The sequence below is a fragment of the Pogona vitticeps genome, chromosome 4 (assembly GCF_051106095.1).
Source record: "Pogona vitticeps strain Pit_001003342236 chromosome 4, PviZW2.1, whole genome shotgun sequence".
Taxonomy (NCBI): domain Eukaryota; kingdom Metazoa; phylum Chordata; class Lepidosauria; order Squamata; family Agamidae; genus Pogona; species Pogona vitticeps.
Window position 1 is genome coordinate 164,016,467 of NC_135786.1, and position 21,857 is coordinate 164,038,323.

Genomic DNA, 21,857 nt, shown 5'->3' on the forward strand with positions numbered 1-21,857 from the left:
TGAGATCTATGAAGGCCACAAAGAGTGGCTGTCGTTGTTCCCTACATTTCTCCTGCAGTTGTCTGAGTGAAAATACCATGTCAGTGAGTTAGTACTACTAAACCACTGACATGGTATTCCAGCCCCAATTTAGTACTACTAATATAAATGTCCAATACAACTTCTGTGCATCTTAGATAAACAACCAATTTACAAATTATGAAGGACGTGCTTTTAGACAAATTATAAATTGCATAACAAGGTAAAAAAAAAACACTCCAAGGAATTACATGCTCAAAGTGCTGATTTGCAATCTTGCCCAACCCTTATTCTGCATACAGTGAGATATTAGAATCTTATGTAAAAATCTCAATGCAATTAAAGCCCTGTTCAGGAATTCAAATTCCTGAATCCATTTCAGTTGGGCTTCAGGCTGCACCACAGCATGGAAATGGCATTGATCGCCCTGCTGGATGACCTACTTAGGCAGGCTGACAGGGGCAAAATGTCCTTGCTCGTCCTCCTTGATATCTCAGCCACCTTTGATACTGTCAACCATGGCATCCTCCTGGGGAGGCTCTCCAAGTTGGAGATTGGTGGCCTAGCTCTTGCTTGGCTCCAATCCTTCTTGGAGAACCGTCCTTAGAGAGTCCAGCTTGGGGGGAATGTTTCGGCCCCGTGGTCCCTCAATTGTGAGGTTCCGCACGGTTCAATCATCTCCCCAATGCTGTTTAATATCTATATGAGGCCGCTGGGGTGGGTCATCCGGGGATGTGGAGCTTCGTGTCATCAATATGCTGATGACACCCAGCTCTACATCTCCTTTTTTCCATCCGCAGTGGATGCTGTTCCATCCCTTGGGCGCTGCCTGGAGGTGGTCCTACAATGGATGCAGTCAAATGGACTAAGACAAAACAGAGGCCTTGTGGGTGGGCAGCCCCGATGTCAGTGGTTTGGGGAACTCCCTCTCTTTTTTGGGGGTGACTCTCACCACAAAAAATTGGTCCATCTTGACCTGGCACTTACCATGGACACCCAAGTAGTGTCCGTGGTTCAGTCCGCCCACTTACATCTTCGGCGGATCGCTCAGCTACGTCCCTATCTAGACACGGGGGTGCTCACCACACTGGTCCATGGGCTCGCAGGCTCAAGAATAGACTACTGTAATGCTCTCTATGTGGGGCTTCCTTTGAGACTGATGCGGAAGCTTCAGATGGTACAGAACACAGTGGCCAGGTTATTAACGGGGAGAAAACATTGCATCATATTTTCTCCACCCTAGCCACCTTACACTTGTTACCTATCCACTTCTACATCGATTTCAAAGTGTTAACTATTACATATAAAGCCTTCCAGTGGTGTCCAACCTTGGCCCTCCAGATGTTCTTGGACTTCAACTCCAAGAAGCCTTCACCACCACCTCTGCTGGCCAGGATTTCTGGGAGTTGAAGTCCAAGAACATCTGGGGGGCCAAGGTTGGACAGCACTGCTGGTTTAAGCCCTTGATATCTGTCAGAGCACTTCTTTTGCCTAGTTCGACCTGTATCACCTCTTCCACTCGGGCCGGGCGGCTGAGAGGCCTAACTGAGAGGTCATAAAGGAAAAAACTAAAAATTGGGCCTTCTTGGCAGTGGTCCCTCGTCTCTGGAGTAACTTACCTGCAGAGATCCGCCTGGCCCCCTTGCTGAGGCCCTTCAAGACCAACCTGAAGACATGGATATACAGGCAGGCCTTCCCTTGAGCCATCACCTAGCATATTTCTTTCCTTTTTCCTCTTCTTCTTTTTCCATTTTGGACTCTGTGATTAATTTGGATTTACCTTTAGTTTATTTTTTACATTTTATGTAAACCGCCTAGAATAGACACATTCTAGATGGGCTGTATATAGGTTTAATAAATAAATAAAATAAATCCTGCTTTCGAAAAACAGGCAAGGAAGGTGGCTGTTCAGGACCACACTATCACCACTCCAGCTCTGTCGTTCCACTATTCTTGTTGTGCTGAGGTGTAGAAGCTGATTTTTTTGTGGAAGCTTACAGCCTGTAGCATCCCTCTGTGCAGGATCCTTGGGACATCAGGCCTGTACACTCTCCCCACTGTTATCTTCAGCACTGCTATGAGGAGACTGGAAGCTATTACTTGAAATTTTCTGTGTTTTTTCTAACCTTAACCATGAGTAGGTGAAACACTCCAGTTCCAGAAACTGCAATTTAAAGTTGGCTTAATTCAACAAAGCATAGTTCAGGTTAACCACAAGCTATTTCATTTAAAATTAAAAGGACTCTGTATTTCAAGACTGGAAAGATGAACATCAACTGTGTATCACTTTAATGGTCTAAAGACCTCCCTACCTTATCTACATTTAGAACGTGTATCTTATGATTTTTATGTTTGGCTGGACACTTTCAAGGACATTTTTTTTAAAGGCCAGCGAGGCAAAATTCACACCAGTGCAAAACATAGCAATGCTGCTCACCGTGGCTGTCACTTGCTATTTAACAAATCAGTTTTTCTGTGATTAAATTAAAATGTATCGGATATGACCCAAGTATCAATATTAGTATACGTTGTTTAAAATTGTGTAGGATAATAACTGCCACAATCCTGCACATCACCAGGCTGTGTCAATCACTCTGAAATGGAAACCTGCAAATTACAATTTATCATCACTGACACAATTTAATTTAAAAAATGAAACAAAACACTACTACTTATTTCTAGAAGAAAAAGCCATATTTAATATTTTCTGTTTCATTTCCAGTGCCAAAATGTGCTTTAAAATAAAATACGTGTGTCTGTAACTCTTGGCAATATTTATTAAAATTTGACCTTACCAGTTAAAACTCACAGCTCCATCTGATAAAAGCTTGCTACTTTTAAGAGCAGCTCAAGGAAATTTATTATATTTTAAATTCCTTTAACATGAGAGAGAGCGAGAGAGAGAGAGATACCGTCTGCTTCCAAAGTAAAAGAGGGCTTTTAATGAAATTATTGTTTTACCAAATATGATGTGGCTTTTTAAAAGATACTGTCACTTGTGTCATATCTGATGGTTGGTAGATCAGAAAACCAACCAATTTGCTTAAAAAGCAAAGAAGCACAGCAAATTAAACCTCCATTTCGCAACAATGTACGTGTTACTGCTCACTATTCTAAAAGTGACAGATGTCTGTAGATCGTTGAACATTTGTGATTTCAGCCATTCGTCTATGAAACCAATTCAGAGATGACTGGTGGAACAGAAGGAACATTTAAAGAAAACAGAATGTGAGGGAAGAGATACAACAACAAAGCAGTTCACTGTTTGAAGAATTCTGTGCTATTGGAAAACCCCTAAAAATCCTAGTCCAATGAAGATCAAATGTATGTTCAATAAATATATGGCTGATCATCCCTTTAATTTTAACCTTGAAACCTGAGTACACATGCCTCTTTGGCGTAGGAGACTTCGGGGGAAACTGCTCTACATGAACAGTGAAGGATCAATGTGCCTACAGAAACATCCCTGAACCCACCTGCACTGCACCTGGCAGAGGAGGCAATGCCCTGTCATTTTCATAGGGTATCAAGTCAACCTCAATCCAAGCAAGTATTCAAAATACCCATCTGCTACACACTGCAAAAGAGGTTATGAAAGCCAAAAGCACTCACCTATGAGTGGAAGCTCATCCATAGTAATGCCCTGAGATTTGAGGTGCTTCTTGATACAGGCCAGCCGCTGCACATTGGGGCCCCAGCGCCTGCCCAGCTTATGAATGTGCTGAATCTGGGTCACAAACCGCATTTCTTCATTCAGCTTGCACTCAGGTCTCCAGTCGGGAGGAGGAATCACCCTGCACATCCCATACTTCTCAACCTGAGTACGGATCGATTCAATGTATATCAACGGGTCATGGAACTCCTTTGGGGAAGGTCTGAGGATAGGAATCTCCTCCATCGTGGGCCCCCCAGGCTTGATGCTACCCTTGTCGTGCTTCCCCGTTGAGTCATGTGGCTTGTGCAAGGACTCAGTTTGAGAGGTAGAATAATTATTTTCACAGGAGGCATTTTCAGTTTTGCTATGTGCTTGTTTCCCTGGCGTGTTCTTCCCAGCAGCAGCTCTCTTCGGCCTGTTTCTTTCCAGACTTTTCTGTGGCACTTCCTGACTCCCAGGCTTTTTCACATGGCCATTCAGCAAAGGTTTCTCCATGGGGGGTGCCTTTCTACTCGGGGCTTCAGCCATGCTGGCTGCTGCTTTTATCTTCTTGCTTGGCGACTGGGTTTTGTCTATGTGGTTTGCCTCTTCCAGCCTCCTTTTTGAATTGCGCAGCCCCTCCCTCAACTGCCTCCCGACCTCCTTAGTGCATGTCTTTTGGTTCCACTTGCCATTGACTTTGACGCCATTAACAGCGGTATTGTTGGACTTAGCCGTTCCAAGGGATAGCACCTGTTTGCGGGTTTTTGCATTGCTACTTTCCATTTTCCCTGAGATTGTATGGTTGACAGCTGAACTGGGTTTGTGGTGATTTAGTTTGGTTTCCTTGACCAGTTCTTTCTTGGCTTTGGTGTATGTGACAGTTCCCTTTGTCACTGTTGCAGTGTACTTCACAGTTTTGGACGGTGAAGGTCTGACTTCTCTCATCTTTTTGACACTGGCTGTGTTTGCACTCAGAGATGACAATCGAGTGATACCATTGACCTTTGAAACCTGCAGAGGCCAGAAGTGCCCCAAAGCAGGAGGAAGAAGAGAAAAAACAGAAATGTCAATTAATTAAAAATTCACCTGAAGCTTTGCAGGCCACAGTCCTCTAAAATTACTTCAAGAGAGAGAGAAAAAAACCAAACCCAGAACTTGTAGCCCATCATCCATGTTAAGTCATAATATATCTGTATTAGGTTACGGTATATAGCTCTATATGCTGTCTCAAAGTCCAAGCTTTCACTCGGGGATGAGAATAAGCCATTTTTTAAAATGAAGAAAGCACAAAATGCCTTCTCGAAAGCTTATATATGTACCCATTAGTCATCTGACATGATCTAGCCTGAACAAGGCCGTACATCTATTCCACTTCTCTATACTGGGTTATGCAGGGCTGGGGGAGTCTCCCATTGTTGCTGGGCCTGAGAGCAATCTTGCTGCTGTTGGACTACTTCAAAATGGCCTCCCCCCCAAAAAAAAACAAAAACAAATACCAAGCCACACTTGGCCAATCCTAATATAACAGTGATGCAAAAAGATAAGGGCATTGGGAGGTAGCAGCAAGATATATAACAACTGGAAGGATCCAGATTCCAAAAATCTGTTTGGAAATAATTTCCCTATTCCAGACCAGAACTGGTCTTGTTGTCTTAGATATTTCCCCAATATGCACCCAAGAGATTATCCTGGCTCTGAAGGATCCAGTTTCTAGAATAATCTCATTGTTGGGAGGCAGGAACTATCTAATAAATATTTGCTTAATAGTTATGGTATGTGCAGGTGTTATTAATACTATTCTCATTAAGTTTGATATCTAGGCAGTTTTCCTTTATTCAATAAGCATGAGCCATGAAAAAAAAATCAGTGGCAGTTAATGACTGTTGAAAGTGACTGAACAGGGCTTAATACATGGCTAACAAGAGTTACTGTTTACAACAAGAATGATTTTTTGCTGAGTTTTTCTCAATATTGCTTAACTACACGATCTCTTCAGTGCTTGACCAATATAAGCAAAAGCCATCTAGTTTTGTGAAAGGCAAGGCAAGAATACTTATTTCAGGGAGAACAAGGGTATCTTATTCACTTTGCATTATGCAGGTTAAAAATGGCAAATAGGAAATAGTGTCTGTGACATTTATGCTTTATGTTGTATGGTAGAGGACTAAGACTACAGCACAAGGCAGAGATGCCTATTATCTTTTCCTACTTAATGCCCTCCTAAACAATCATCTCTACAGATGTGTGCATGTGCACCCGGGTCTAGGTCTGTCTCTCTCTCTCTCTGTGTACGTATGTGTATTTATGCAAGTCAACCTAATATTTAATTCCCAACCTATCTTGAAGACAAGCATGTGCTAGCAGTTTGCTATTCCAATACTATGCTGTTTAACAGCACAACCGCTGTTAAAGGGAAACAAACAGGCACTCCAAAAAGGAGCACAGCACAATACCAGTCAATACAACGTATTTTCCCCAGTTATGATTATTTGGTCATCAGAGTATGTAGCTGAATGTGAAGCATGCGAAAAATATACTTCTGGATCCTTTTGCGGAGAAAGGTGAGGTAAATATTTTAAATAAATAAATAAGAATAATAATTAGCATTTGAGGACATGTTGGTGCCTTTTTGTGAATCTGTCAGAGCCATGAAAAGCATTCCTATACCTTTAACTCTGACACCCCAAGTCCCTAGGGTCTAAGGGCTCCAGTGGTGGTAAGGTGGGCCGCAGATACAGCTTTACTCACCTTCTTGTACTAAGAAGCTACATCTTTCGAATTTAACCCTACCCCATGTGATGGAGGAGTAATCTGCAACCTTAACCAAACATTTCACTTTTTTCCCTTTGGAATATGCTGCTACTGTTTAATGGGAAATCAATCCCAAATGGTTACCTAGAGCAAAAGTACTTGGTAGCAAGTGAGTGTGTTACCTATGTGTGTAACTCAAGCTTTGTAAGTTTCTGTGAAGAAAATCTGAAAGTTCATTACTCAGACTGGACATATGGACAATGATCTTTTAGAACCTAGCAAATGACTTAATTTTCTCCAGCATGACGTTTTCTCAGAAGGGCTGCCTCTGTTCTGTTAATCTTTTGCACCTGCCTGAGAGTTTAATACTGCAAAGTCACAAGAACATTTAATTTTAGAAGAAATAGCTATGTTAAGTCTGTGCTAGCATATTAGGCAAAAATTAAAGAAAAATAAAAAAAATGTAGAAGACAAAAGTTACGTGGCACCTTAAAAATTAAATGCTATATTTTAATGTGCGCTTTCACGGCTGAGGAAGTGGACTTGTCCATGAAAGCTCACATTAAAGTAAAGCAGTTTTTTTAACATACATTATGTGATGAAGCAAGCAGCGATTTTGTACATGTGGACAACAAAAGAAGCAAACATGCTGTTTTACACAATAGGCAGCAAATTAAAAACACACAGAACAACCTAGATATAGATGTGACAACACAGAATAATCAAGATAAATAAATGGACTGTATACAATAATACTTTTCAGCACACACATTACCACATTAAATCTTGAATTACTAGTTAATGGTAGCAGTGCTTAAGCCATGCTTTCAAACTACTCCTTGAATGCAGTTTGTTTCACATCAAATACATGCATATGATGAGATACTTGTTAAAACACACACACAACACATTTAGCAAAATTTAAACACGTAGAGGAGAGAGGATACCAGACCAAAACAGGGGGATTTTTCAACTGATACCATTTTGCAACACTTCATTATCTCACTTGGTCCCCAACGTATATACCATTTTGCATATTCCCCTACTAGCTGTTACTGCATGAGCTATCAAAATGAATGTCCTATACATATACCCTTTATGCCAGATGTGTTGAGGCCCTATTCAGGCAGTAGAAAAGGCAGATACAATAAATGTGCCAGAAGAGGCAAGACTTTGCCTTTGGCCCCTCTGATAGCAGATCCATCACTATTCTCTCATTAAAATAAACTCTGTGAAGAGAAGCCTTTGCTCTATCCATTGCAACTCTCCACATGATCCAGAATGCTGGAAAGTCAGTGTTCTAGATAACATGGTGAGCCTTCACAGATAGTCTTCTTCTCTTCCAACCTTATGTGAAGAATGTAGTGTTAGACAGAGAAAAATATGAAGCATTTTCTATACTGCATATATTATTTTACCTTTTTTTTTTTTGCTTAATGTCCAAATAGGGCTAAGGTTTCATAGTATGATACGAGACACACCGTATTTTTCGCACCATAAGACGCACTTCCCCCCCCACAAAACAGGGGGGTGGAAAGTCTGTGTGTCTTATGGAGCGAAGAAAACAGATTATATTTTCCTGTTTTCTTCTCCTAAAAAATTGGTGTGTCTTATGGAAAGGTGCGTCTTATGGAGTGAAAAATACGGTACCTGGTTAGCACAAACACCTTAGTATAGCTATCTTTCACAAACAAATCATTTTCCCATTATAAGCAGCTGTCCATATTCCCCAGAGATGGTATCACTTGAGGTTCAGAATGAGATATTGAAGGAACAGGCAAATTTTACCTCACAACAACCAGTACCGGAAATGAAAACAAACAAATCCAAGCTCACAAGACTTACGTTTCTAAAAAAATACACTATCAGTCCTGCCCACATCTCTACACACCCCATGTCCAAATCTTTCTCCCTGAATTCAACCACCTGCAGCTAAAACAATAGTCACTGAAAAAGCAGTTGCCTTTCACAGGGCTTCAGCAGTTGGAGAAGACAAATTTGCACAAAATTCAGATAAAGGGATTTTAGGAACATGCACACACACACACACCACAATTTAAAAAAGAGATATCTATAAACAAATTTAACACTTAAGAGTAGAGTTCCTAAAGTATTGATGAAACGAACATTCAGCATCTGCCATGCTGGCTTGGAGCTTAGTCTAAAAATCTAACTTCTTCCAGTTTTGTATTACTTCTAAGGGACATATATGAGAATAAACAGATACAGTGGGGTCTTTACTTAAGAACTTAATCCGTATTGGAAGGTGGTTCTCAAGTTGAAAAGTTCTTATGTTGAATCTGCATTTCCCATAGGAATGCATTGAAAACCATTTAATCCGTATCTGCTCTTTTCCGTCCATAGAAACTACAGTGGAACCTCTACTTAAGAACTTATTCTGTTTTGGAATGGTGTTCTTAAGTTGAAAAGTTCTTAAGTTGAAGCAAAATTTCCCATAGGAATGGACTGAAAACCAATTAATCCGTTCTGGCTGTGTGAGCGAAGGAAGGAAAGTGAGCCGTCCTCACAGACATCTAAAGAAGAAGGAAGTGAAGGATGCGCTGTGGGCGAATTGATCAAACTAGACGATGAAGAAGGGGGCGCTAATAAAGCTATAGAGGTGTTCCTAGCGGAGAGGACAAGAGACTGGGGGGAGGAGTCGGGAGACTGGAGATGGGATGAGGTTATAAAGGAGGAGAGGAGAGAGAGAGGGGCAGAAGGGGAAAAGGAAGAGAAGAGTACGCAAACGAGAGAGACGGGAGCAGAGAGGGAGAAAATTGCAACACTAGTAAAGAATTTCCCGAATTTAATGAAGGAAGATGGCCTGTTGCCTCTACCGAAAGAAATAAGCAAAGCCGGAGCCTGTGAGTTCCCAAGGGGATGGAGACCGGGAGTGGGTTCGGCTTCTCGCCCAATGATGGACAGAGAAACCCTTGGTGGAGCCAGCCCTTTCCTACCCAGGCTGGAGGGGTCTGTAGTGGTCCATCCTTGTTGCAGGACTTCCTGCTCAGTTCTGACTGCGTCGGTCGCGAGCTCGAACGCAATCACTCGTTTTGGGGGGAAGAAACAGTGAGAACCAAAGATGTAATGCCTGGGGTAAAACCTAAGAAATATAACTTGTTGACGAATGAAGAGTTGCCGGACCCGTTTGGTCCAGAGTTACTTGATGAAAAAGTTAATAAAACCAACCCGTTTTTGACTGTTACATCGACTCCTGCGATTATTCCCGCCGAATCCCTTGGTCCGCCCCCCTCAGAAAAAGGACCCAATCACAGGCTGTTTTTTTGTTATGTAGAGGTGCGCTTGTACATTGAAGCATTAGTTCCCATAGGAACTAATGCAAAGCTGGTTAATACGTACTCTACCACTAGGGGGAGAATTTTTTTTTAACCTAAGATGGCCTAAGGTTAAAAAAAGAGCAGGAAAGGTTTTTTTTTCCTGTTCTTATCTTGGATTTCTGTTCTCAAGTAGAAGCAAAATTTAGCAAATGGAGCTGTTCTTAAGTTGGATTGTTCTTAAGTAGGGACGTTCTTAAGTAGAGACCCCACTGTAGATGTTGAAGGCAAAGGTGAGGAAAGAAGGGGCAATGAATTAAAAAGCACTGGAAGTATAGCTAGTCTGGCTCAGAAATTGCAAGAAATAGGGGTCTCAAGGAAAGACTTGAAGGAGGAAAGCAGTTACTTTTGGCTGCTTCCAGATGGAAGGCTTTTGGCATTGCTAAGCAAAAGAAAATGCACAGCTACTCCACATTCTCCTCCTTAACAGGACCAGAGAGAAAGGTAAGGCCAGAACAATGTCAGACATGTAAGACAGGCAAAGGTCATATTAAACTGCAAGAGTCTTGAAGAGACAAGATCGTCCAGATATGACTTTTTTTTCTGCCACTGGCCTGCTTACTTAATGGAATTGTATAGGGATGAGGCTACAATCTTCTGCTTGTACCTTCCTTTGTTTTCCCACTGCAGCTTCTGCATTTTTCTGACCACCACATTTAATTTTTTTAAAAGCCAAAAATGTAATAAAGGAGGAAGAAAACAGAATATTTGCACAATGTCTTCTGACTGGTACTACTAGAAGCAGTCGATCTGGAAACATGAACAAATACATGTAAGTAAATATAAGAGTGAAAACCACATGTGAAATACAGTGTAACAGAGACAGGAGACGTTAAGAAAAGAAGCATTTTAGCAGAGTTCCCTACAAAGCTCCCAAAAACATTACTGAAGAGATAGATTTTTGTTCCTTAAAAATAAAACAACAAAATAAAACCAGAAACACACACAAAATACAGTGGTGCCTCAACTTATGAACGTCTCAACTTACAACCATTTTGAGTTACGACCAGCTCCGCCACAAAATTTTGCTTCGACTTGTGGCCAGAGCTTCAAGTTATGATAAAAAAGGCAGGGAAAAAGGCAGGAAATTCAAATTGCTAACCACTGGTAGGCAAAGAGGCTGCTTCTTTGTAGCTCTTTCACCCAAATGGTTAGAGCAAGTTCGATTGGAGAAGGCTTCGGACTGCCTGGTAAGGTAAGGTGCTGCTTTCTGAATTTAAAAAACTGTTCTGGGTGGGTTTTGCAGCATGGTTTTGGGCTGGAATGGTTATGTTTCTGTGCTGTGATGGGTTTTTGGGGATTTTTCGTATTTTTCCCCATTTATGATGGGTCTTGGGGGGGTTGTTTGCTTTTTGGGTCCCCCCCCCATTTCCGATGTATCTTGCATGCTTCACTTGCTTTCTGCTTTTTCCCCATTTCCGATGTGTCTTGCATGCTTTGCTTGCTTTCTGCTTTGCTTTTCCCCCATTTCCGATGTGTCTTGCACGCTTGGCTTGCTTTTCTTTTCTTTTCCCCCTTTCGTCCGGAATGGATTAATCGGTTTCCGATCAGTCTTGCAGTGTTTTGTTTTGTTTTCTGGTGATTTTTTTCTTCAGCCAGAACTGATTAATTGCATTTCAATGCACTTCAATGGGAAATGGTGCTTCGACTTATGACCATTTCGAGTTACGACCATCTTCCGGAACGGATTAAATTCATAAGTCGAGGCACCACTGTATGTACTTCTATTTTATCTCGTATGGGACAAAAGGTGCTGCAGTGTAACCACAGAAAAATCTTCCAGATAGATACAAATTACACAGATTCAAAATTATACAGCCAAGACTCTCTCTTTCTCTGATTAGACACCTCTAATTCTTGGACAGCTTTGAAACTGAATAAAAACTGCCAAGATAGAAACTTCTCGTATTGTATGGGGACTTTCAGAAACTGCAAGCTACCATAACTATAATACCTCCACCTAGATCCTTCTGAGCCAGCTATAACACTGCATGGGTACATATGCCTTGTAAATACACTTCTTCAAATGTTCTAAAACAGCACCTATCAGTACTTGGAAATGATTTATGTATTCTTTCCAGTTCTAATCCTACACAGAAAGTTTTTCAACAGAAAGGCAAGAACTAGAAAGTTAAATTACTGGATCAATCTTTGCTTCTGATAGCTTCTCCAAGTCTGCTCACAATGAAAACCATCAAGGTTATCCAGAAAGAAGCTTCTTGTATATCATATCAACAGGAAGAACCTGTTATGTTTCAGATATGATACACAAAAGCCATAAAGACCATTTTCCAGTGTACATTAGGTTGCAAGAAACCTCTTCCAGCCAGAAAATTTTCAGTTTTTTTTTTTTAAATTGTATCCAGTCATATTAAATAGATTCTAGATTTTCCAGTGTTAAGAAACTCTCTCTTTTGATTATTATTACCTTAGAAGAGCCTGCAGCATAACCAGCACTGAAGAAGCAAAAGAAATTGCAGTAGACCGTGTCTTACCTTTCTACTGTTGGCATGTCTCCCCCCATTAACCAAAAACACACAACCTTTGTGAGCCAGCCTAATAAAATGGCTGCACTGCCAGCTGCGCAGGATCGCCATAGAGCTTCTAGAGCAGAACTCCATCCCGAGACAGTGCTTACACTGAGCGCATAAAAAAGAAGTCAATTTAATTGTAAAAATAAGTAACAGTGATAGATCATTAGAGTTCATCACGTGTTACACTGCATAAGCTAATCAGTTAAAAAAAAACCCATCACCACCAATCCCCCATAACACATTACAATTACTCTCTTTTACTTTTCCCCCAGAACCATGCTCAGATTCAGACATTTTGATCATCATAATAAAACAATATGCTAACCACATGGAATTTTAATTTTCTTTTCTTTTCTAAAAAAATATTTGAAGTCAAAGGGATTTGTTCAGAGTCAGGGTAGGGGACCTTTTTGGTCTTAATTTACACATCCAGTGGTGGGCCTCACTGAGTTAGATTGCATTTCCTCTCAGTCCCCCAACGAGGGATTGAGGAGGGGGTGACAGAGCAAGGGAGAGAAATAATGCAAGCAACAGGAAACATACACCACAGAAGGAGAGAGGAACATGTAGCTTGACAAAACAGGGAAGACACTGTGTACAGAAATACAAGACAGGATCTGAAGCTAAGACTCAAGATAAAAAATAATCCCCCCCCCCAACTTTCTGGTCAAAACTAGTAATTTGGCATTAATTCTGAAAGAAGAAATATAATGTGTGATCTAAGCATAAACTGTAAATTTCTCCACATCTACCTTATGTTGAGAAAAGGAGTCTTGTGGCAGTCTTAAGACTTAACAGAATCTCTTATTCCAAAAGCTGCAGGATTCCATTTCTCCCCGTACCCTGAAACAGTGTACGCTGGCTCCCTCTTTGAAAATTACTTAAAATGAAGACCATGCCTTAGTATTACAGAAATTCAAACCTACAATGAATTGATCATATAGGAGTGATAACTGGAGTTAATTCAAGAATTTAGGTTTCACCCCTGTTAAGGAAGGAACACTTAACCAAACTTGACTGATTCTTGAAAAGGCCTTTGTGTAATGTGTCCCCACAGTCACAGCTCTCCTAGTGAAATTGTTTCATTTGTGAGTAGTATGCATAGATGTTTAGTGATTTCTGATATTCTTATTTGGAAACGAAAGTACAAGAAGCCTTTTGAAAAAAATTCCAAAAAAAGCAGTTATGTTGTTACAAATGCTTTATCACCAAAAGCTTTTCACGGGGACTTCTCAAAAACCAATGCCAGTGTGAGAAGACCATTTTTCCTTGTTTTACACGTAATTTATTTCCTTCCTACTATTACAAATATCTTATCTTCCTCTCTCTGCCTTGAAAAAAGCACCTGCCTAAAATGTGTAGATATATACTTTTCAATTGCTATCCAAAAATACCAAAGATTAAATGTTTCAAGCTCTGTTCTCAAGATAGACATGTTTTATATTTCCACAAAATGGCTAAACAAAGGCTTTCAGAACAAAAAAGGTACCGCTTCAGTCCTCTCTCTGCCTCGCAATGTTGGCCCTATCACTACTCTTCTTTTTTTAAAATGGAGCAGAAGTCTGTGTTTTGTCACATTTTTTGTGCAATCTAATTCTCATCTTTCCTAGACCAAATAAATGGAGCATGAGGGATCTCTGAGCCACTGTACAATTCATGCTGAGATTCTTCTCTACATATTCAGCAACCTGTTCACATAATCACAGCAAAAAAATAAATAAAAAGTAAATAAAAATTTTAAAAAATGCACAGTCATATATGGCTGTTCTGGCTAGGTTTGGATGATATTTCTTGGTTTAATAAACTATGAGTATTCCACTCTTTCCCTTCGCTTCCTCCACACGTGTGATCACTTTAATGCGTTATTAGTGGCTTCTAGTGAGCTGACTGGATTGCTCAGTGGTTTAGGCATGTGGCTGCGGAGCCAGAGGTTGGGAGTCTGATTCCGCACTGCGCTGCCTGCAAGTAGAGCTAGCCTGTGTGGCCTTGGGCATGCTGCACAGTTCCCCAGAAGAAGGGAATGGTAAACCACTATTCGGTACTCGCTACCTGAAAAAACCCTAAAAAGAGTTGCCATCAGTCAGAATCGACTTGACAGCACTTGACTGAGATTGCCAGTGTAGTTCAGTGGACAGAGTGATGGACTCTGGAAAACTGGGTTTGAATCTCTGCTTAGCCGCGGAAACTGGCTGATGGAGTGGAACTGGTAAAACCACTCAAACATTTCACTTACCTTGGAAGCTCTATTAGGGTAGCTGTAAATTGGTTCCAATTTAACAGCACAGAACACACAGTAAACTAGAGTTTCCAATGATGTCTGGATTGCAGAGGCTTAGCTTAGTGTTTGTTTAACACAACATTAGGTAAGCAACAAATCTGATTCTGGCCTAATTATCTTGGCCTATTTAGACATTAAACTAAAATTCTGTGGTTTTGACATACCAGGACGCTCTGGCTTAACTTAAACCAAAAATGAAGTGACAAAATGAACATGTGGAAGAGGGGCATAAACAGAATGGAAGGACTGATTAATTCCAGCTTCGTTAACCATGATTTATGAAGTTGAGAAATATCATCTCAACCTGATGTATAAGTCCCTCTCAGTTACCTCTTCTGCTCTTGAGCCTTAGGAAAGGCTATGTGAACTCAAAACTCATACAGAACTAAACAAAATCGGTGCATATTGGCATATAACAGCTTGGAGCCCCTGACCTGATTGCTAAATATGGACAAAGAGGTTACCTCAAGGAGTGCCAGTAGGCAAACAGCCAAAAGCACTCAGGTCTTTCCAAGCTTTATCCAGCTGAACAAACATCAGTCAAACAAAGCCTTGCTTTAGGCTCTGTTGTTTGACTGAGGCCCTAGAAATTTCTGGCACTATATCTAAGAATCATTACCACAGAGAGAAAGACAAATTAGTTGATGTTAGAGAGGAACAAAAGGCAGGAGAGGACATCATGTAGATACAGATTCCTTAGTTTAGTTCTCAGGTGCTCATCAATTTGCTGAAATTTAGCACAGAGCTCTTCTGCAGAACATTCTCAGCAAATCCAAAATAACTAATAAAAGACATGATTATTAACAACACCCCTCAATTCCTTTTTGCTGTGAACTGAAGGTGTAATTCAAGTAACATATTTATCATGGCTGAGTTTTCCTTTCATAATAGCTTACATGTGTTTGAAGGGGGGAACTATCCTAAAGAGAGCCAGGATTTGTTGGAATTTTTCCAAGACTGAGCTATCACAATGCCACAAAAAAAGACAAATCCATCCATGTTAACTTTAAAAGTCTCAGCTTCAATATAAGGCAGAACTGTTGTGCAACTGATACAAGATAATAAACTTCTAGAAATAACTCTCAATCTGTGCAAAGTTTCTCTCACTTGTTCATCTGCTCACAGCAAGCCACCCCTATTTCCTTCATATGATCCTTTTTTAAAGGCTAAGAATATTTCCTGAGTGCAAAGGGGAGAAAATTAATAAATCAAGCATCTTACTACAATGAGCTCAAGCAAGTGTGCCCCAACTGGTGTACCATACACTACCTGCTTCCTTAAGTCCTGAGCCGATCGATGAAGGGTGTGGTGGTTGTTCGCAGTGAGCCCTTTTGTGGAGATGCCTGCATTAGATGCAGAATGATGATTAGCAGCAGCTTGATCTTTCCGACTCTCAGACCTGTGTTCACTGTTTCTCTCCTTTGCTGGCGTTGCCTCTTTGATTTTGTGTTTCTGGACAGGTTCTCTCTCTTTCGTTGATTTGCTAGATCCATTGAAGACTGGAAAAAGAAATGCGAACAATTCATGAGATACATGCAAAAAGAAAGAAGGCAGTGAAGTAAACATTAATTCCCGTTCAGTTTGGTTTGACTCAGCCTTCTTTTAGAAACCAGAGGTGGGAGAGAGCTGTAGCTATGAAATAACACATTTAACTTGATACAAAGAAAACAGAAGAACAATATCAAAGCAGGATATGAGATGGCTAGACAGATGATTGTCCCACATCTATGTCTCAAATGGGTTATGTCAGGGATCTATATTTCAAAAAGTGTTCAGACACTTCAGTGACTCCAAAATTCTGCAGCCACAATGTTTACCAGGGCTGGTTATCGGGTGCATAACTCTCTTATAACAAAATCTCCAGTGGCTACCAGCCTGCTTCTGGGCCAAAGTCCAAATGCTGGTTGAGATTCACGAATCCCCGAATGACTCAGGCCCAAGCTATCTGAAGGATCATATTTTCTCATACGATAATGCTCAGGTCCTGGGCTCTTCCCTTGTTCCTGCCAGGCTCCAGCATGTTTGGCAGGGACACAAGAGGGGGCTCTCTCAGTGGGTACTACGTTCACTCCCTCCTTTCTGTCCTTCAAGGTGCTAACCAAAAAACATTTTATTCAGTCAAGGTTTTGGTAAATGATAGGCAAATGAGAAAAGAGCTTTCAATGCTGAAACTTTTTTTTTAAAGCCAGTCAGCTTTTCAGTTGCTTTTAACTTTCTGTTTTTTTTTTTTAATCTGTATTTCTTTGGTTAATCCAGTGAGCTCCCTTGAATCCCAAATTTGAGACAAACCAGATAAATAATAAAAGTCAGGAATAGTGAGATACCAAGAATACTGTATATTGCTACATTTTGCATCGTATGCGGAACAGAATGAGAAATACTTGAACAAGTAACAACGTAAGGGCAAGAGCAAAAAAGGTAGTTGAGAATACACATGCTTTCAAGTTTCCATTCCAGGACCCAGATCCCTTTTCAACCACAGCACCGTTGTTGTCATGAACAAATCAAGCTACACACAAGAGGCTGAAACCCCTTTTCAGTGACTTTTGCTTTTATAGTGTGCAACAGAAGGAGGTAAAGTTGCTAAACATTTTAAGAAGATATAAAAAGGAGGAAAGTTTTAGGGGGTGCGAAAACAATCTCAAGTCCAATATACAGGTGACTACGCTTTTCCAGACAGCCCTACCATAGAACAAGGTGTCACAACCGCAGAGAGGCCTGGCCAAAGATTGCAGTCATGATGACATGGAGTCATAAGTCTTACAACAGAGGCTTGCTCAACAGGATGCAGTGACCACGCCAAGACCAGCACCAGCAGCAACAATGGCAGCATCCACAAACAAGAAGTATATGCAAAATCCGCAACGAGTGTCCTTCCAAGGAAAGGTAGGAAGGAAGGCAGATATTGAAGTAGTTCACATTTATTGTTATTTAAATAAAATTTTTATCATTAGCTAGAATTCTACTGTGGATTTACATCAGTGTAAGTGCAACTGTGTAAGTACAGTGATGAACTGCTGTTCATTAATAATGTCTAATAATGTTTGTGTTCCTAGTTGTGTGACTAGGAATGTAAGTGGCAACTCATTTAGTGGAAATTTGCTACGGTAATTTACACAATTATGCTTATGCATTTATGCCAACATAAATCCAATACTGTATAGGATTCTGGCTATTATTTGCTTAAAGTATCTCTTTTTAAAGCTAATGTACTATGATGTACCTTCAGAATAAAAGCTTTAAATAGCTTGGGTTTATGTTGTCTATCCTGTCCTTTTGTGCTTTTAGGATTAAAAACAAACAAAGAGAGCCCCAATGCTATCATTGCCCAGGATTCTGCCAAATAATTAATTGGTGAACTGCTATGAGGCAATATCATTAAGCAATTATTTAAGAATAACCCAGCTCTACCATGTTCGTAACACAGTCACCATATCATTATCTCAGAAAACAGCTTAACCACTAAATTATCACATCTTCCATTTGGGTTCTACCCTTGTTGTAATCTATATCAACTCTGCCTTCAGTCTTTCAAACCCTACATTTTTAAAGTTGATTAGTTTCTCTCCTTTTTAGCTGGATGGCCGCCACAATGAATTTTTGGCATATTTCTTTGTGAAAAAGTTAGAAGTGCCAGAATTCTCAAAAATGCCTCTATAATTCACCAGTTATATATATAAGGCACTTTATAGAAGCCACTATCCACTCTTTACAAATAAGACAGCTGCAATTATGGGACAGTTATTATGTAACAATTCTATTATAAAACATATTGGATTTTTGTGTTTCCAGTGAGATGGTGGGGAGTTTGCTTCCCGGAAGCATCAGAATATATGGAAAAGGTAGTTCTTTATTACCAGTTCTCCAGAAAGAAAAACTGTTTTGCAGGATTGAACTGGGACTTCAGGGAAAAGCTAAAGCATGTCTCTCTCACTTTCATTATTTCAGTCAACAGAAGCAGAACAGAGAGCCAAAAAACTAAGAAACAACTACAGCAGGTGTCTTTTCCTCCATGCAAAATGAACTGTGAGAAGTAACATTCCCCTCTGCCAAAATAAGCTGACCAGGCATCTCCTTTAGAACCCAACAAAGTAAGAACAGAGTGTAAAAGGCAAGTGAATTTATCACTGAATCCCAGGGAAAGAATGCGGAACTGATTTACTGTGAAGGTGCTGCCAATGTCAATAGAATATGTATTACTTTGGTGGGGGTATGGTAGCCCAGGTATTTTTTCATTCTAGATCTTAGAGCTCAGGGCATCAAGCTGCTCTGTGCTGAACACATTTTTCAAGCCCCACTGACAAGTCGTTGATCAATTTATTTGGATATGACATGATGGCCACATGAAGAAAATATGTCGTAACTAAGGTAGCTCTGCTGATTTGCAAGAAAATAATTGATGTGATCTAGAGGAACAAAAAATATGCTGCATTAGTGACGGTGATAATGTATTAACCTAGCAACTGGGAAAACAGCATCTCGGATCAGAAATAAAAATAATACTATTTACAGTGTGCATATGTTGCTGCTACTGCCTTCACACTGTCATTTTATTTTCAACAGAGATGGGGGAGGGGGGGAGAGAGACTTACAGAAACGGCAAAAATATGTTCTGAGTGTGAAAGAATAAGCAAAGCCTTTAAAAAGACCAACATTTGCACTGATCTCCTGAGACAGTCAGAAGCCACTTGCTAAGAGTAAGAAACAGCTAGAAGATGTTAGCACAGCCTTTCCTGAAAGTGGAGCCCCCCACCTTGTCTGATATGTTGGAAAACTCCTAGCCAACAAGTTGCATAGCTGTGAAAGGTACCAGCTTGCAGAAGGCTGTACTAACATTTCTAATTCATTTTACAAGAATTAGTAAGAACCATTGTCTTCCAGCTTAACTCAATACAGTCAAGGTTGGGTTTTCGGTTTTGTTTGGTATTCAAGGACCTACCATGCCCATTAGGAACTTGCTTCTGTGTTTTCCCTTTCCTGGGGGTCGACTGGCATGATGAAGAAGCATTATTTGTGGCCACCTTTGTGTCCTCTGCTTCTTCCTCTTCTTCTTCCTCTTCGTCCTCCTCATCTTGAGAGCTTCCAAAATATACCATGTTGCTGGGCAGGGCAGGAGAACCTAACAACAAGTCAAGTAAATAAGTATCATTAGATTGCACAGAAAAACTAATCTAAATTAAAACACAGTCTTTGAGTGCTATAGAGTGAGGGCTCTCTGGAAGTGACAAGAACATTTTGAGTTATAGGAATATTGCATTGCTTTCCTGTCTTTGCTGCTTATACTCTGAACGGCAGCATGGCAAACTGAAGTTTAGCATGTGAAACTTAACTGTTGTTTCTTTTTTTTAAATGTGCCTCATGTTTTAAAAATCCATGAGCGGGGACAGAGGAGAGTGACTATTCGAGCTGGAATCTTGAATAGCATGGGCTGGCGTATGACTGTATGAACCAGGCAGGTTAAATGGCTAAAGCTGTTTTTTGTCTGATGGATTATCTTCGAAATTCAGCCTCTTTTATTTATGGCTTACAGCACCCTCTCCACACCTCAGCTAAAGGTGCCATTCAGTGTGACAAAGATACCCTTTTCTTCTCACACATTTACTTGGTTCACTTATGGTGGTATGTGACTATAGTTTAACAGTAAAAAGAATGTATGTTAAAACAATTAAATATTTCATCTGGAGAAAAGTCAAACTGGTATGTTACAACTGTGGATGAAATTATTCAAATCTAAGGACCTTTGCAGGCTCAAAAAAACTTGATTGTTCTTAATGAATTATTGTTTAAAAACCCCAACAACTTTTATTTTCCTGTGTTGTCTTTCTTTACATAAAGCAAAGCAAAGCATGCTGCTTATATACCGCCCCATAGTGCTTCAAGCACTCTCTGGGCGGTTTACAAGTTAATTATGCAGGCTACACATTGCCCCCTCAGCAAGCGGGGTACTCATTTTACTGACCTCGGAAGGATAGAAGGCTGAGTCACTTTCAGACGGCTTCCTGGGACTGAACCCCAGGTCGTGAGCACATTTTTGGCTGCAGTACAGCGGTTTAACCACTGCATCACTTAAACACAATCCAACTGTGCTCTTAAGAAACACTAAAACAAGTTAAAACCTCATAGCGATTTAAGGGTAAGGTCAGTCCCAAGGTATGTAAGCCTAAACTCTGGCCTAGTACAGTAATCATATGCCAAACACTACATTTCTACAGGACTAGAGATTCAACTAATGGAGTGGGGGCATTTAAGGACTATGTATAGGTGGAAAATTCTAGACACATTTCCTTGCCTTCACCATCATACTCAGAATATAAGGTCTAATGTCTGCTTACATGCAGGCCTTGTGCCAACACAAATGTAATCTGGCACATTTAAAACCTGATTTCATACTTGTCTCACAAACACAGAAGACCCATAGTATAAAAGAGAATTAAGTCTGTAGTTTACTGTTGCTTTCTGAGCATATAATGTTGCTTTCTGAGGAGTAATCACAGGACAGAATGCACTAAAACTTCAATAAACAGGGAAGAGCTTGGCTGGGTCAATTTAAAGTTTGCATACCAGGCAAGAAGTAGAAAGACAGACTGTCCTTCAAACATGGGCCCTCCATCACTGATGGACCATGAATAGGTGGGTATTATGGCTATGATATACAGCCAATTTCTTCTCTACCCCCAACCCCCACGGTTTGAAAGCAGTGGAGCATGGGACAATTGTTTATTCTTTGTGAGAGAGAAATGGGGAGAAAATTAGAGGTTGCTTATTCTTTGTGGGGAGAGACAAAAGGAAATGAGGGGAAAGATCAGAGATAAGTGAACATTTTTGAATCAGTTCTTTTTCCCTGCTCCAGAAAGGGCAGAAAGATAAACAGCAATGAGAATAACAGAAAATGTTAACATTTTTTAAAGCCCCAAACGATTCTTCTACAAAAATTGTGATTTTTATTCTTATTTTAGTCAAACTAAGGTATATTGGAATAGTAAGCATCCTCTTGTAAAGCAACTGGATCAAACTATTGAATAGTAAAAGTAATGTATCCTTCATTTCTGGATGTCAGATTTCAGAGTAACAGTCAATGTGCAAACAAAATACAAATTATAAAAAGGGGAACAGCAGATAACTGTGTGCTAATACAAAGCTCATCTTTATTAAGGGCATGAGTGAGCAAAGTACCAACTGTAAGCTACGCATGGCCCCTGGGGACATTTCAGTAACTTCCCCAACTGTCCCCAAATTAAAAAAGGAGGAATTTTGGTAACAAAAAACTATTTTTCTGTTACTAGAAGCTTATAAGGAGCAACGGC

At 40.3% G+C, this 21,857-nt stretch overlaps 1 protein-coding gene across 2 annotated transcripts in view; it reads right to left on the reverse strand.

Moving 5' to 3' along the window:
* JARID2 (jumonji and AT-rich interaction domain containing 2) overlaps positions 1 to 21,857 on the reverse strand; it is a 239,667-nt gene that overhangs the window by 36,021 nt on the left and 181,789 nt on the right. For both annotated transcript variants that reach the window (XM_020798586.3, XM_078393492.1), the window contains exons 5-7: positions 19,493 to 19,672; positions 15,823 to 16,052; positions 3,631 to 4,666 (exon numbers count right to left, since the gene is read on the reverse strand). In XM_020798586.3, the coding sequence (XP_020654245.3) occupies positions 3,631 to 4,666; positions 15,823 to 16,052; positions 19,493 to 19,672 (1,446 nt within the window). The remainder of the gene's footprint in view (positions 1 to 3,630; positions 4,667 to 15,822; positions 16,053 to 19,492; positions 19,673 to 21,857) is intronic.